Source organism: Clupea harengus, chromosome 16 (genome assembly GCF_900700415.2).
Source record: "Clupea harengus chromosome 16, Ch_v2.0.2, whole genome shotgun sequence".
Taxonomy (NCBI): domain Eukaryota; kingdom Metazoa; phylum Chordata; class Actinopteri; order Clupeiformes; family Clupeidae; genus Clupea; species Clupea harengus.
Window position 1 is genome coordinate 23,986,088 of NC_045167.1, and position 18,374 is coordinate 24,004,461.

The 18,374-nt window shown below is 40.4% G+C and overlaps 1 protein-coding gene across 1 annotated transcript; it reads left to right on the forward strand.

Moving 5' to 3' along the window:
• The first annotated feature begins 3,685 nt into the window (after positions 1-3,685).
• Positions 3,686-12,181, forward strand: LOC116224018. The gene is made up of 4 exons (XM_031582438.2): positions 3,686-3,710; positions 9,348-9,424; positions 10,878-11,359; positions 11,520-12,181. Exons 2-4 carry the CDS (start codon positions 9,411-9,413, stop codon positions 12,029-12,031), a joined length of 1,008 nt encoding a protein of 335 aa, XP_031438298.1. The 5' UTR covers positions 3,686-3,710; positions 9,348-9,410; the 3' UTR covers positions 12,032-12,181.
• Positions 12,182-18,374: the final 6,193 nt, after the last annotated feature.

Sequence of the window (18,374 nt, forward strand, 5' to 3'; positions counted from 1 at the left end):
ATTGCCCTGATTTTTGGTAGCTTAGGTCATGTGTATAGAATGTGTGTGCGAGGCCTGCATATCTGTGGACTCTCTAAGAAAAGGGCCAAACACTTCACAAAGTACTGCTCTATATCAGCACTAATTGGTAGCCTCTTCATCTGGAGGCGCAGGTGTCACCTTTACCCTTAATGTACAGTATGGACTGAAACTTTCTCTGCAATTTAAGACTTCCTCTAAGCCAAATTTGGATTTTGCTATGATATGTACTTATTTATCGAATCCAAATAAAGAAGTAAACTGTGTGTGTGTGTGTGTGTGTGTGTGTGTGTGTGTGTGTGTGTGTGTGTGTCTAGGAGAACAGAATTCAACAGTGTGTGTGTACCTGTGGCTGGTGCAGAGCACTCTGGAGGAAGCAGCACTGTGGGTCGTGCTCCTCCAGGCTAAGCTGGGTCATCAGCGCCTCCTTCTCCTCCTGCAGCAGCCCCAACACCTGCTCCTTCTCCTCCTGCAGCAGCCCCAACACCTGCTCCTCAGATGCCAGCAGCAGCTTCGAGTACGCGCCCAGATGCCCATCTGTAAACACAAACAGGAGAATTTTTTAGCCTGTTCACCATTTATTTAATTAGTAACAATGCTTTTGGACTATAATTTTTTTTCTTCATTTTGCCTTATCTGACTGTTGAAGGACATTTTCTTATTTTGTTGTTGCAATTAAGCTTTATCTGGCTAGGAATGCATTGTGTCCTGAAAAGTGTGGTGCAGAGAGCCTTGTATTGTAAGGCTCACTCAGACTTCTACTTGAACTTACAGGTAAAACATTTTAAAAGGTTCTTTAACAGGTCCAACTTCTCATATTTTCTCTATCTCTGACCATCAAACACTTTTGTCACATTACAAATAGAGTAGTTCTCCCTCCTTGACTAAAGCGATCTCTCTCCCTCACACACTCTCGCTCTCAACCCCCCCCCCCTCTCTCCCTCAACCCCCTACCCCCCCCCCCCCCCCCTCTCCCTCCTCATCAGGTGCATGGTGATCTGGTCTCCCGCCACATACTGACGGGTCTCCAAGGCAACAACACTGCAGCAGGTAGGGGAGGGTGGGGGTGAAGGAGTCAGACACACATTTCAAGGGTCAGTAGCCTGAAGCATCGCAACATTATTAGCTTCATTAGCAAGTAGCATCAATACCAATTAACATTGAGTAATTAAATCTATCATGTAATAATATTACTGTAACTGCTGCTTCTACTACCTGCTTCTACTACCTATTTAGCTAGCATATGTGCACAAGGTGTTTTACCATGCAACTGGAGGCAACGAAACCACTCAGAAAAAGGCACAGAATGTAGAGACTACAAAAAGGGCAAAAACGTTGTGTTGTGCTGTGCCATGACATGACGACATGACGTGTGGGTACTGACAGCAGGTTCCCCCTCTATTGCCTGTGGGGCCTCTGCGTCAGCCTTCGGCTTCAGGGGGGCCTTCAGGCACCTCCTCAGCCACCTCCACAAAACTGAGTGGCAGCCCTCCCAGATCCAGTAGTGCTTAGAAGCCTGAGCTTCATGTTGTCATGGCGCCAGCATCCGTGAGGCCTTTCACTGTCACATCTAAATGTTCAGTGGAAACGTGAATCCATTGTCACCAGCAGAGAGGGAAGACAAATGTGCAATTTTTGTGCTAGACAGTTGCAACCATGCTAGCTTGGACAAAAATCATTCATCAGAGGTTTTTCTTTGTGTGCAGCTCTTGTTGTTGGATGCCGCTATTTATGCAGCTTTGGGGAGAAAAAAACAAACAAACACGAAACACTCTCATGTTTTTTCGACATGGTTGAGATCTCATGGGGTCTTTTTTGCTTGATTTAATGAAACCTGACCACTATACAAAAGTTCTGTAGCAAGCTCTGGTCCATACATACAGTACATATGCCGAGTAGAGAAATAAACTAAGTGTCCTTAGGATTCACAGGGTGAAAGAAGATCTTGACTATTACGAAATATTTTGTGTTGCTGTCTTGCGTGTGGAGGGCTTTTTCTGTGCAAGTAGTAGTAGAGAGAGTCTGCAGTGGAACTGCTGTGGTTAAGGCTCTCTACCCATTTCTCTGTTGTTTTGTTTGTGTTTTTGTTGTTTCCCTGTTTGTGAGATAACAACACCCATTTGCAGCCCCTGATTCAGTTAATGTATGTGCCCCACGTGTGAGTTTAATGAGCAAATCAGGTGTGCTTGAGATTGAAAGACTCAAACCCAGCAGTGTGTGGATCACTTCCCTGTAGGAACAGACCTGGGGAAATGACCAACAGCAAAGCGGAGGAGCATTTGATGGATTCATGAAGAACTTTCATTTTCCCTCAGTGGCACATTAGAATGCCCATAAGACTGGGCCATTACGAGAGAGAGTCTCGAGCAGAAGTTAAGTGGGTTCACCAGAAACACTTCTTTGCATTTAAGTGGTGTTAATTCAGTATACAGATGTTGATGCTGAGTTGAGAGACTTCAGTGAGCTTGACCTGCTTTGATGACACCTGTTCACAATACATATCACAGGAGGATCTTTGTGTCCCATGGAGACTGGGCTACTGTAGCCTTTGACAGTGTGGGGTTGAGGTTGCCACCCTGTGTCCACGTGTATGCACTTTAATTTGTAATGTATTGTTACATAATCCATAAATATTAGGCATTTTCTGGAATAAAAGATGGTGATTGACTGCAGTATGATTCATGTCAGGTAATCCAAGCAATCATTGAGTTCAGGGGTTGCTAACACCATCCACAAAAACCCTTAACTGATTACATTTAGTATGCATTAAAAACATACTTTTTTTGGCCCTTGGTAACATACTTTTGCCTTTGTTGTGTGACTGGCTTTGTGTAGTTATAATGCTAATAGGATGGAGAATGAATGATTGATTGATTGATTGTAGCCTATATGATGGCTCCTGATGAAGGACAGAGTCTTCGTCAGGTGACCTGGTACCTGTTGATTCATCACCATCACACGTGAACTGGAACCCTCTTGCCTTTTTTGTTCTATTTGTCTTGATATTTACCCATGTTATTGTTTCTGACTGAATTCATTTTCTTTGCAACAGCAAACTACTATTATTGTTACATGTGTGGCCGTGCTGCCCAAAAGTAAACTACATCTCTCAGCTTACCTGCCTCTGAACTGCCCCTCTCCGCTGCGTGGCGTACCTGACGCTGTTTCTTTTATTTCACATCTCCCAGCGCGTCTGCGGCCCAAAGAAAAAACGACACCTCCCAGCTCACCTGCCTCTGAACCGCCCCTCTTAGCTGTGTGGCGCATAGACATATATGGTGTGGCGTACCTGACGTGATCCTTTTAATATTGCACCCGCGAAAGTCACTGGAAGAATTGTTTTGGTGTCCACTTTGCTGCTTGCATGCTTCCTGTGATTATTAGCTTTAACAAGCAGCTCGTTTCGCTTCCTTCACGGAGTTTCTCGTGCAGTCACGTCTACCTGGTATGTGTTTTGTTCATTAACAATCAAGCTGTTTATTTACGTTGTGGAAGCGTTTATTGTGCAATATTAGCAGCAGTGCGGGGAGGGAATTGTAGCCGGGTTAGGGGATGATTAAGACGTTGATTTTGTTTTTGCATTGTTGATCACAGCGCAACTGCAACAGGGTTGCCTCCTAATATAAGCCAGTAACCAACGTTCGAGCTCTTTAATCTCCCACTGCCATACTGGACTGGGGAACCTTTTTCTGGTATGAATTTTGTAATTCTCATGTTGGCTAAAGGTGCAGCTATATTGTATGTACAGTGTATACTCATCATGTGTATGGTTATTTATATGGCGTGTGTTATACTGTATTCCGGGGGTACTCAATAGGCGGACTCCGGTCCGGGTCCGGACCCAGACCAATGTTCCCTCTAAACTGTCAGTCGCAGTGGCCGCGCAATAGATTTTCAGACCGCACAAACGACTTTCTTTCAGGGGTTAAAAAACTGAGCATCAAAGGTGATGTAGTCTAGGTAATAAACATTTAAAATACTGACATGTCTGATAACCAAGCCGGATGTACGTTAGAATGTTTACATAAAATGTTTCCTTTAGGCCATTGTTTCCCAAAGACTGGGTCGCGACCCTCAGCTGGGTCGCAAGAGATTTTTTTTGGGTCGCCTTGTCAAGATCTGCATCTGTAGCTGCGTCAGTTATCGGACAGTTAGTTAAAAAATCGATATGCTAAGTCTATTTATAGATTACCGTTATGTATAAGCTTACCCAAACTAATGGTTTTCGAAAGAGATATTTGTCCTTTTTAACGTGTACGACTCGTTTAACACCGCAAGAAAACGTATTTCTAAATATTTCTAATAATGTTTACGGTCACACGTTACATGAGTACGTTTTCGCCTGCGTCAATTATCGGACACTCCCACTTCGTTCCACTCACCGCGTTGGTTTTCGAGATAATAATATGCTTTCCTCCTGCTTTTACATATACCGGTCTAATTTCTGTACAAATGACTTTGTCACATTATGTTTTGACAAGTAAACGTTAATCTGACTAGTGTTATTCTTGTTTAATTTGGGTATTTTCGACAAAACACTGAGCGAAGTTATTCGCGTTGTAAACTTCATTAAGGCCAGCGCACTTAACAACCAGCTGTTTGATCAACTGTGCACTGACATGGGAGCAGAACACACGCTGTTTCACACTGAAGTGCGCTGGTTGTCCAAAGGCAGAGTTTTGACCAGATTCTATGAACTTAGACATGAAATTCATGCGTTCCTTATCCAGAAAAAAAGACCGCTCTTGCCGAATTACTCACTGATTATTGGCTTCTCAATTGGTCTTATCTGGCCGATATCTTTTCATCCCTCAACGAACTGAATTTAAAATTACAGGGACGGCACGACAATGTTTTCCTTAATTGGAAAAATGTTCAGGCTTTCCAAAAGTCATTGAAGCTGTGGCTTGCACGACTCAGAAGGCCAGACCCAAGTCACTACATGTTCCCCACTGTGTTGCAGCACGTAGAAGAACATGATGTTGCGGCCACACAAGTGAAACACCTCTCTGCGCTTATTCAAACTCATCTCGCTGCGCTTATTGAGAACTTTGATCGCTATTTTCAGAGAGGTATGTCATTCTGAATGATAAAAGGTGGATCCAAAATCCCTTCGAATTTGAGAGTCCTGAGTCTTTGCTTGAGTTGGCCTTCAGTCCTTCAGAAGAAACCGAGTTGTAGCAGCTCATCTGCAATCGCACTCTGCAAAGACGCTATGGATCTGTGTCCTTATCATTCTGGATACGCATTTCGTCAGAATATCCTGTCCTCAGTAGGGCCAGTATATCTATGCATATTCCTTTCATTACTACATATATGTGCATTGTGATTTTCTGTGCTCACAAAAATGAAGACAAAGTACAGAAACAGACTGAATGCTGCGCCTGGTATGCGTTGTGCTCTCTCCTGCACCCCGGACTGGAACGCGCTAGAAAAACGCAGACAGGCCAAACCCCATTAGCAATGTTGAAATGTTAAGATATGTTTTGTATAATTTGTAATCTTTTTGTAATTATTTCATATATTGTTCCAATATTGCTGGTTCAATTGAATGTTGAAAAGAAGAAAAAATGGGCTATGTTTTTTTTTCTTCAATAGCCTACATTTAATGTCCAAATAGGCACTTATTGGATACCTTATTTTAATATTGCTGGTTCAATTGCATTACTTTTCATTATTTAAAACTTAGTAATAATTGTTCAGAGAGAAGTGATCACTCAGTCTGATATATCTTATTAACAATGGCAGTAGGCTTACAAGTTCTGAAATAACAATAAAATATAATTTATAAAATAAAATAACAATACAATATCCTCATTAATGTTCAATAATGGTCAAATCCACCTTTATTTTGTGATTTACGAATAATGTCTATTGGCTAGGGTCGCAAAGGCTTTCGACTTTTAAAATATGGGTCCCCAGAAAAAAAGTTTGGGAAACACTGCTTTAGGCCACTCTTGGCGGGCCCTGCTACAGCAGTTAGCCTATAGGCTACCATGGCGGGAAAAAAGGCAGAGCAGGTGCCCCAGAAAAAGGTCTGCCTAACGTTTAAACATGAGTGGCTAGATGAAATAGTCCAAACTGACACAGGTAGGATAAAACTTTCAGACATATTTACATATGAAGAAAGGAGTGGCGTGATCTGCAAATTCTGCTCGGAGGCAAAAGCGAAAGGAGAGTTCGCTCGTGGGAAAACTTGGTCCGAGTGGAAGCTTGATTACCTAAAGCGTCATCTGACACAGAAAGTGCATGTAGACGCATTGAAAACATTAAGACTTAGACATGGGAACTCTATCAAATTCTCACCGAACATTACGTTTCTACGCAGATCATGCGCTAGACATGAACAAATGGTAATGTTTACTTCAGATGGTGCTTCTGTCATGTTAGGTAGACATAAAGGAGCGGCTGCTTTACTGAAGCGTCAGGTACCGCACCTGACTGAGCAACACTGCGTGGCCCATAGGAGGACTTGGGAATTGATGACGCATGGAAAGTCCCTATAATGAAAGAGGTAGAAACGCTACTCCGGACAGTATACTCCATGTTTTGCAGATCTACCTTTAGGAAAAATGACACCATGTCAATTAAATAGGCCTATAATTATTCTTAAGCACTGCATTAGCATTTTTCTTTCACTGAAGTTCCACTTAAATGTTGTACCTGCTGAGAAATGACTAAACACCTTGGATACTTATATATATATATATATATATATATATATATATATATATATATATATATATAAAATCATTTTCAGTCATAACCAGTGAACCAGTCATTTAAGTCCAGCCATTATAAAGGATATTGATGAATATCAACCTTGTAGACATATTGATGCATTTGCTGTCATCTCTTTGAATCCCCTATGGCTAACGCAGGCTCGTGGTCATTTTCGGCAGGTCGTGTGGTTGCGAACTGCTCACAGTGCTGAAATGTGTGCTCAGAAAAAAAAATATTTGCTCATTGCTGAAAAAAATTAGAGGGAACATTGGTCATGTCATCCATTCATATCGATGTGAATCACTCAATACTAATACAACTTGAACTGTGATGTGTTTTTGTTTCATTTCACAACGTATTTACTGTATAATCAACGATAGCAGGTGCCCGCTTGTAAACAGTCTACATTGTATTTGCTTAAAACACACAGCAGTACTGTCAAATCAGAAAGCAAATCAGCTGTCAATCGGCTATTACCTGACCAGTACCTTTCAAACTCGGTGATAGTATTCACAACTAATTTGTTCTTCATTCTATCAAATATGATGAAATTTGGTATTGCACCCGTGAGGCAAGCGTGAGTTGAGTTTTGTTCGGTTATCTGGCGCTGCCCTCTATAGACAGAGACGTGGCCCGTAATGGTCCGCGACGGCCAAAAGTAAATTATTGCGACATTTCTAACATACAACTCAGAACGAAGAGAACACAGCCAGTAGTAGCCTAATCTAAAACAAGAGTTGCTTAATCTATTAACAAGGTCATGGATTGGTGGCTTAAGACAGGGACTATGAAAAGAAAATTAAATAAGAAAGCCTCTGACACAGACAAGGAGAAGGTGCAACGGCGAGATGATTCAGCCTCATTGGGCATTATCCCGCTGCGGAGTTGCGTTCAAAACAGAGTTTTTTTTCTCCCGCTGAGACAGCAAGATGATAACTATATTCTGTGTTGTGTGACGTTGGATAATGACTGCTCTTAACTCATTTCAGTTAAGCTGAATCATATAGTCAGCTAGCTTGGGAAAATGGGCAGCTAGTTACGGTAAGACAAATAACAAACAGCTTGCCATAATATGACGCCCTTCAAACTGTCCTGTCAATGCAGAATTAACTGACTTGTTGGTGAATATTGTATCATGTCACAGCATATTGTAGCATGCCAACAAGTGGCTCAGTTGTACAGAAGTACTGTACTCTCCAAGAGGCTCTCATTTTAATTAGGCACACCTAGCCCACACATTGTAAGCACCAAGGGATCTGGGGGAGAGTGGTGGTCAACTCATGTTTTAAACACCAAGGGGCCCTCACATTGTGAGCACTGAAGGGTCTGAGAGCCACCTAGTGGTTAGCTCACGCTATGATCACCCAGGGCCCTAGTGGTCTGCTTGAGCTGTGTGCACTGAGGGCCCTGGTGTTCAACCTCCTTTGAAAGTCGTGTGCCATTCATCACACACGGCCTCTAGGCTTGGAGCCCCTCTGGCAGTCTCCCTTTGTGTCTTTAAATGTCACTATACCCATAGTCCTGACTCACATCTAACTTACCATGTTGTGATATAAACATGGTGGAATGTTAGTTTACATTAGTGAGTTGCATGTGCTTATTGTCTGTTTTGGTACAGATTGCTATGCTCTCAGCATGTATTGATGTATTGCACTAGAAAAGCTGAGTGTACTGTATACCGACACACTTGCTCTTGGTATTTCGTATGGATATTATGCCGAAATACATACTGTATGTCTCTACACTGAAAATGTCCTGGAATGCAGACAAAGTACAGGGGGACAGGTCATTGTACCTTTGCAATTGAAAATAACCTGAGTAATGTGCATGAGTTATAGAATACATTTTTTAAGAAGTCCTGAACAGCATCGTCAGAAATTGCACACCAGAGGCACTTGCCATTTAAGTGAGCTGGGCGGTTAGTGGGCTCGACAGGTGTCTGCATGATATTGCCTTTAAGTAAATAATCATAGGCCCCTCATGTGCGTCTCATGTTCATCTAGTTATACACAGCTTATCATATCCCTAATCCCTGAACTGTAACCTTGGCCTCCAACATAGCTTATAATGACCTCAACTAATGCAAGGCAGTGCTTATAAATAAGGTAAGTATTAAGACTATACTCACTAAGGACCCAGAATATAAAGAGAGGCTGAAAGATATAAATACTTTCAGAGCAAAAGTGAAGTCACCCATAAAATGCAATGCACCCTGGGATTAGGGATGGACACATCGTTGTGACATGGAGCTGCTATTAGTCAGCAGAATACGGGTGTCTAGCGTTTTGTATAAAGAGCAAACCACCAGTTGTGCCAGTATCCCTCTGCACATGGTAAGTGTTTTCTTGGTTTTCTTTAATTCAACGTGAAATATATGTATTATAAATAATATATGGATTTACAAATGAACAAGTAATTCTCCTGCAACTCTCAGGCTTTTGTGATTACATATGAGCTACAACATAGAGATATAAATATACTTCAATCCTGTGCATCTGTCTGTAATATCCCTGTCAGATCTTGAACTAACATATATTGATTGTGCTATTGCTCACTAAAACCTGAATACAGTCTAAATATTCGCGGCCATGATATATTTTTTTCAGCACATAAAGACACCTACTCATCTCATCCAACGAACTGTCTCAGAGTATCACCAGAACTCCAGCATGGCTCTCTCTAAGTAATCCATTATCAATTTACTTTTTTCATGTTGATTGTGAAGCATAACCAGCCAGTGTATTTGGTAGGAGCAGGGGCGGAGATCCCATTTCATTGTAGGGGGGGACAATACATGGTCAAATTTCAGAGTGTAATTCCGGGGGGGGGACATGAAAAAATTGCTTTCACGAGAGCTAGCATAAACTGCTAAATACGGAATTCTCTTATCACATTTACAAACAGAAATTCGAAGTAATTTTAGAATTATCTAAACAGCATTAAATGTACTAACACGAAATATCTATTCACAGACAAATAATATCCAAAGTTCAAGAGAACTTGATGCTCAAAATAAGTTATAAAACAGCTCGACAGGGAATCGAACTAGCAACCTTTTGATTACAATACGACTTCTCTACCTCTTACGCCACTGTCACTCCACATTAAAATACCAGCATAGTTCATGGACCGGAGAAAAAGATGATATTAATTTAACTTCAGATAATTTAACAAATCTGGAGAGGCACTGAGACCTACGTTTATTAACTAGCATGAACCTGCCCTGACAGGACAGTGTCCTAGACTGTCTAGCTAGCTATCTTAACTGTGTTAATTACCGGCATGCGTGTGTTATCAGCAAACGTTCACGTTGTCATGCCAATCCATTAATAAGCTTATGTATACTTGTGCATATCGATTGGAACTTCGTAAATGGAGTTTAGAAAAAAACTTCTTCTTTACATGTTCTTACTGCGTTCGAGAATGAGGTAAATCTCTTTACATATCGTGTATCATTGCGGCAGCGACAGGGGACAGAGGAGGAAACAGTCTGACAATCTGACCGTGTAGGCTACTGGGCTGATTAACTGAAACACGGAGCTGCCGGTAGCCCTGGCCGTTGGAAACAGCATGTGGACCAAACCACTTTGAGGAATAGGGGGAACATGATTTTTCAACACTTAAAAAACAATTTTACGTCTATAATTAGCACCGCTTGTGTCGTCGTATTTTTATTTATTTTTTTTATTTAAATTTTTTTTTTTTTTTTTTTTTAATGATTGTTGGGGGGGACAACTTTATGGTAGGGGGGGACACGTCCCCCCCGTCCCCCCCGTGATCTCCGCCTATGGGTAGGAGAGTATCTGGGCTGAATGTAATATATTTGATTGAAATACAAATGATAACTCGAAGGGCACTCAGAGAGTGATGACCTCCGCCAAGACCAAATGCCCTAATTCGCAATGTTGTGGATCCGCCCTAAGACTCAGATCCACTCCAAAATGTGATGGATCCTTCTTTGGAATTAATTAATTAAATTTGGCTGATATAAAAGTAAATTATATACCTTTATATTTCACATTTATATGTGCTTATTAATTGATAAGTGACAGTGTCTATTATAGTTAATATATAGTGTAGATGCGCTTCATATCACTTTTGTCTGACTAACACCTTTTTTACCCTTTTCTCAACAGGACTCAGCAGACATTTATGGATGTAGTTATTCCATCTCTCAAAAGAGGAGTAATTTCATTCAATGAACTTGCATGCAAACTCCTCGTTACCAATGTCTCATACATTCTTAAAACTCAAGTCATGTTTGAAGAACTCCGTAATATAATAGAGGCATCTCAGAAAAGCATTGGGCAGTCAGAGAGGGCAGCTAGCAGTGAACTGTACAAGATAGACACACATTATGAGGAGCTCACAGTCCAAAAGGGAGTCCTTGAAAAAAAGAAAAGAGAGAGAAAAACACAGAGAGATAGCTTGACCATACAATTAAGCCAGTGCAAGGAAACGTTAAATGCGTACTCCAATTCTTTGGAACGGGCCAAGAGGCTAGCTCGTGACGCACAACAACGGCTTCAGAACCAAGAACACAAGAAGAGGGAGTCACAGAAACTAAGAGATGCTGGTTATGGACTATTGGCCCTCCCTATAATTGGGTGGATAGCAGGTAAAATATCTTCCCTCATGAGCCCTGTATGTTTTATACACAAAATGATGCAAATAATGTTTGAAGATGTTTCATCTGAATAGTCAATGAAATAGGTTTGTTGTGTGATTGTTAAATCTCTCTTTTTTTTTAAATGGAAATGAATTCTGACCTTTTCTAGGGCCAATCATGATTGATGCTGGTATCAAAGACTATGACAACGCATCCTACACGGCAAGACAAGCCACCGACGTGGTGCAAAGCGCTGAGAGAGACGTAGCCAATTTTTCCTCAAAGGTGTCCCAGTTGACTTCCGATACTGATAACATGAATGGCAAAATCAAAAACTTGTATTGGGTGATAGAGGGGGTAGACCGCGAGATCTCAGACATCAAACAGCAGCGTACTGTGATGTCTGATATTCAGGCTATGATGAGGAGTTCTGTTACTCTTTTGGGCAGCTTGGCCAAAAGCACTAACGCAGCCGAGCTCGAGACACGCCACATCATGGTCCTGGGGTCGCTGATGAAAATCCTGCAGCATGTGTTTGCACTTTCCGTTAAGTTGCTCGGAGACCGTTTCTACAATGATGCGGAGCTGAAAGGTCTCATCATGACTCTGCAGAAGAATCAGCACAAACTTCAAGCGCTTCCTAATGCAAATAAGAATGACTCTCTAGATTATTTCTCTTGAGTTTTTCTTACTTTCTCACATACATTTGCCTCTCGAGTTTTGCCTGCAAGCTTATAATGTGTGTCTGTAATGTTTGGCACAGCTAATGTATGGGTCAGTTGCCTTTTGCTGTTGAAAAAAGATAAATAAAAATGTGGTGTCAACAGGTGTCATTTTTTCTCATCTATTTTTTAACACCATTAAAGAGCAATAACTAATAGGCTCTTGCAGTAAATTGGGAATATGAATGAAAGTATTGTATGTAAAATACCTACATATATAGCATTGAATGAAAAATAAATGATATTTGAGAATGAACATTATCCACCATGTGTATGATTCACTTCAGAGATATTAGTAAACAGTGGATATCAGTTAACAGTAGACAGCAGTGAAGAGAGATTTTCAGTTACTTTTTTCCTACTTAATTTCTCAATGGTAATAAAATTGAAGACACAATTACTTCTTCAGGCCCACGTTTTATCCAGCTATGGTGATGGTTTAACCTACAAACGTTTAATTAGATCCCTGGATAGGAAGGTAATATCTAAAAGAAAGGCCAAGAAAATATGCATGTATCCCAGGTTTATCAAAGAAAGTGTGGCACAAGACAAAAACTCATCCATTCAAATGAATACTGGAAAACTGTCCCAAGCTCTAGTCTGTTTGTGATAACTTAGGGTGCAATAGATAATATAAAATATAATGGCCAACTCTAAACAATCCCTGGAAAGGAATTATAGGGTTATGGTTAGGGTAAAGGTTAGGTTAATCAACAAACTTGGTATTTAAGAGATTTTCCAAAAACTGCAATAGATAATATAAAATATAATTGCCAACTCTAAACAATCCCTGGAAATACTCTGATCTGAACCGTCACTCTGTAAAGCTTTAGCAAGATCTATTTGTATTTCTTGTATTCCTCTTTTATTCAGTACAGTTTGGTATGACGATTATTTATGATGTTCCAAGACAATAAGGATGAAGTTTGTCCACAGACTAGATCTGGATTTCCAGTAATATCGGCGGCTATGAGGGACAAAGTCAACCAAAGGCTTTCATTAAATTATATTTGTTCAGTCGGATGTGAAGGGGGAGATTTCAGACTGACTATTCAGAAAACTCTGAGTTGATAGACCTTGCATATCCATTCAAGACATCAATTATTGAAGTTATTCATTCCAGAAGGGAGATATTGAAACCCTTTCACAATCAGCTTTAAAGGCCTGTATGAGTCTGAACCATGCTCATAAGCTTTTGAATGTAATGTGTAATGATTCAGTCAAGTGCAGGTAGAATTTATTCCACAAAGCCAGCAGAGTACAAACTCAATTTAGGCGAAGTAGGCAAAAACCAAACAGAACTAAACTGCATAACAGAGGAATGAGCTTTACACTAGAGTAACAACAGCAGATTATCCAACAATGCTAAACACTGGTGGACACTGAAGGAAGATAAAGCACAACTAATCAGTCTCTTGAATGAAGGATGGGTGTGGCATTGAATTGGGAACAGGTGCTCATAGTTCTCCTCAGCACTCTGGAGAAATAGGACGATGAGGTGCCACACCTGTAGGATTTAGAGGAAGCATGTCACTGGTGTGGAACTTGAATACTGATCATTGGTTTGTGCATTATTCCATTATTTTTATAGGAACATCAAAAGATTACAATCTGAATACGACCACCCACAATACCATGGGTTTACATGAAGTCCTATTGGCCTAATTACAGAAAATGTGTTTTGTTTACATCCCTGCGGGCTCATACAGACATACTGTGAAGGCCTCATCCATGTGACAGTAGCTATTTATTAACGCCCCTTATTTAGTAGTATCAGTAACACACTGTTTAATTGCTTTTGTAGTTAAACCTATGCAGTAGTCCAACAAGGAAATAATAGGTTGTTACCTCTTAGAGAGATGTTAGAGAATCTTTTCAGCTGCAGGACAGAGATCACTGCAACACTTACACTGAGACCATTCAAATCAAACCAAACATGACAATGAAATCATCTTGCAAATGCCATGCAACACCTAGTACCCTTAATTACATTTCCTGTCCTTAGTTCTCAAAGACATGTTATGTAAACAACTGACCTAATTACTGCAGAGTTATTGAATCTAGAAGTCCATCTGTGTTTTAATCCAAAGGTAATCAGTCCGTAACTTAGAGCCTTACAATATGCTATAGCTATGTGAACTTCAGTTAGGCAATATGAGAACATGAACATGTCTCCAATAAGCCATCATTGCCATTCATACATTTGTGTATTGTATTGTGTGTCTCAATGTCAAAATTCACTTTTGTATTATCCACACAACTGAAAATATTAGCTTTGTAAAAATGACATAGGTTGGCCCCTCAACTGTCATGCAAACTTCTGTTGTACAAGTAATCATTTATTTCTGTATCAAAGTAAAGACAGATGAGCAGCACAGTCAAGATCAACGTGGACTCAAGGAGCAGTACCTTTCAATCCAATATTTCCATGAAAATGCTTTACATTTTATTTTATTATATTATATTATATATCCTTTACTGCAGATATAGTAAAATGACATGCAAAGCAGTATTACATAAAATTACAAAGATCATAAAAAGTGCAAACAGCAAAACTGAACACAAAGCCACAGTGTGATAAAAGTGAAATATCAGCATGACACATCAGGATTTCTCAACTAGTCTTTTCTCTGCAGAACTGGGAATTGAGAAAGAGGTGCAACACAGCTTCTCGAAAATGAATTGTGAAAGAGGGTGCAGAAACTGAAGGTGTGTGCATCTTCATAGTATAGTTACAAGAAATTCTGACATCTCTCATGCAAATGAATTAATAAAACACAGTACATGAAGATTGGTACCTTGTCTCAGTGCAGCTCCACTGGAGAACCGACAGAAGCTACAAGCTCACAGGAATGATGCTCTAGATCAGAGGTCTTCAACCGGGGGTCCGCGACCCCCAGGGGGTCCGCGGAGGTACTGCAGGGGGTCCGCCAAATTATTCCATCTGAAGCATTTTTCCCTCTTCCAAAAATTAAAAACGTCCAATAGGCTTCAGATTGTAACAATTGCTTTCTATTCGTTTATAAAATAATACATAGGCTACCCATGAATCTTCACGCGATCATTTCATCACCATGGCAACATATGCACTTTTAGCTACATTTAGCTATCTGGTGCCAAAACACGTTACCTGCCATAACCATAACATTTAAAAATGATGGATCGTTTTGTAATTTCTCGGAACAAAAGCTCCACGTCATACAGCACTGATGGCGGTTCAGATGATCTACCTTCAGAGGATGCCAACATGCCTTAATACCCAGAAGCGCAAACTGGAGAAAACGCGTAAATATTCAAATAATTATCTGAAGTTTGGCTTCACCTACAAAGAGACCGATGGTGACGAACTACCAGTGTGCGTGGTTTGCTCTTCCGTGCAATCAAACGAAAGTATGTAGCCATCAAAGCTGCAACGACACTTAGACTTAAGAGACAACACATGCTCACTTGAGAGAAACAAACATTTAATATTTCCAGGCCCGTTTAAAATATTTTGAGGGCCGGCAGACAATCAGCCAAAGTTGGCGAGCTAGCTTTAAAACCCTCTTATGAAGTTGCATTACGTGTCGCTCAGACCAAAACGCCATATCGATACATAATTGCGGAAAGTTTAATACTGCCAGCAGCTAGTAATATGTAAAAAACAATGTTTGGGAAGGAAAAGCATCCCTTTGCCCGCCCTATTGATGAATTGGCAGCTGATGTGAGGGCACAACTAGTCGCGAAACTCCCGAAAGCAGATTATTTTTCACTACAATTAGATGAATCCACAGACGTGTCAAACGACCCTCAGCTTTTAGCGTTTGTGTGGTTGTCGACCAAAATGAGATGCAGGAGGAATTTATATTCTGTAAGCAGCTGCATGGACGTACAAAAAGTTCAGAGATTTTCAAAGTGATCGACAATTTTTTCCGTGAACATGATATACCCTGGCCAAAATGTGTCGCGATGTGCACAGACGGTGCAAGAGCCATGTGTGACGCACTGCATGCTTCATAGGGAGAATCTTGTTGCTAAAGACATGAGTGATGAATTGTCAAACGTCAGGCCTCTCACTAGGTATGAGATATTTCATCCATACTTAAGCTTCTCAAGCTACTCAATTCTTTGTCCCTCCCTCATTGAATACAGAGTAATGGCTAACTGTAAGGGAGAAAAAATGTCAATAATAAACAGAATAAATTGAAACAAGTTGTGTGTTACAAATTATGTATAATTATGTTCAAACATGTGTAGGGGATTGTGTTTGTGTGTGTGTGTGTGTGTGTGTGTGTGTGTGTGACTGACACTTAGTTCCAGATAAAATATATGAATATCAGGCCTAAATTTGGGGCGGCGGGGGTGGGGGTCCCTGCTCAGTGTCTCTCTCAGCCAAGGGGTCCTTGGGCTGAAAAAGGTTGAAGACCCCTGCTCTAGATTATGTCTGAGGATTATTCTGTCTCAAGAGTCCCCAGTTTTCCAAGAAAGGAGCATAGTGCCTTTATGATTGATGCTTGCGTGAATGATCTGTGATGGGATGTACATTACATCTGCTGTACATCTGATGTGATATACATCCATTGCTATTATGCCCAACATATTGATAGTTGTCTTTTGCTTGAAAAGTATTGACTTTCAAGGTCAAAAAGTCATTCTTCCATTGTTTTCCTGATATGCTTGGGAAGCATATGGTGCTGAATGCTAAAAGCGGAGGGCGAAGTTGGGTGTGATTTACTTGAAAGGGTAAGACGCAAGAGGCCTGGGGGATTTGTCACATCTCCCGACCCTCTGTTTAGAACGCCATTTAAATTAGAAGGTCTTTAATAGCAGTTTTAGATGAGGGATGTTTGTGTGACACATGTACTTTAAAATAAGTATTCTTATTTTCTATATAATCTTTTGGTGCTTTCAACTATTTCATTTCCCTTTAAGGATCACTGAAGTGTATTCCAGAAAACTTTGACATTCATCATATCTTACTCTTCATCATGAACCATAATTTATAAAACATGTTGGCTGTTCTGTTTGTTAGAAGTTTATGAAATTCTGTTAACTCATTTAAACACTCAGAATCAAAGTGGACTGCTCATGGTCATGACATAGACATGATCACTTCAATACTCACATTTACTAGTCAATACTATTTTTAACCACTTTAATACTCACCTTAACTCGTCAATACTATTTTTAACCACTTTAATCCTCACCTTAACTCGTCAATACTATTTTTAACCACTTTAATCCTCACCTTAACTCGTCAATACTTTTTTTAACCACTTTAATCCTCACCTTTACTAGTCAATACTATTTTTAACCACTTTAATCCTCACCTTTACTAGTCAATACTATTTTTAACCAATTTAATCCCCACTTGTACTAGTCAATATTATTTGTAATCTCTTTAATCCTCACCTTTACTAGTCAATACTATTTTTAATCTCTTTTATCCTTATCCTGTAGACCAGAGGTCTTCAACCGGGGGTCCGCGACCCCCAGGGGGTCCGCGGAGGTACTGCAGGGGGTCCGCCAAATTATTCCATCTGAAGCATTTTTCCCTCTTCCAAAAATTAAAAACGTCCAATAGGCTTCAGATTGTAACAATTGCTTTCTATTCGTTTATAAAATAATACATAGGCTACCCATGAATCTTCACGCGATCATTTCATCACCATGGCAACATATGCACTTTTAGCTACATTTAGCTATCTGGTGCCAAAACACGTTACCTGCCATAACCATAACATTTAAAAATGATGGATCGTTTTGTAATTTCTCGGAACAAAAGCTCCACGTCATACAGCACTGATGGCGGTTCAGATGATCTACCTTCAGAGGATGCCAACATGCCTTAATACCCAGAAGCGCAAACTGGAGAAAACGCGTAAATATTCAAATAATTATCTGAAGTTTGGCTTCACCTACAAAGAGACCGATGGTGACGAACTACCAGTGTGCGTGGTTTGCTCTTCCGTGCAATCAAACGAAAGTATGTAGCCATCAAAGCTGCAACGACACTTAGACTTAAGAGACAACACATGCTCACTTGAGAGAAACAAACATTTAATATTTCCAGGCCCGTTTAAAATATTTTGAGGGCCGGCAGACAATCAGCCAAAGTTGGCGAGCTAGCTTTAAAACCCTCTTATGAAGTTGCATTACGTGTCGCTCAGACCAAAACGCCATATCGATACATAATTGCGGAAAGTTTAATACTGCCAGCAGCTAGTAATATGTAAAAAACAATGTTTGGGAAGGAAAAGCATCCCTTTGCCCGCCCTATTGATGAATTGGCAGCTGATGTGAGGGCACAACTAGTCGCGAAA

Coding starts and splice junctions, on each gene's coding strand:
- LOC116224018 (XM_031582438.2), top strand. Junction 11,360..11,519: donor TATAATTGGGTGGATAGCAG/GTAAAATATCTT, acceptor GACCTTTTCTAG/GGCCAATCATGATTGATGCT.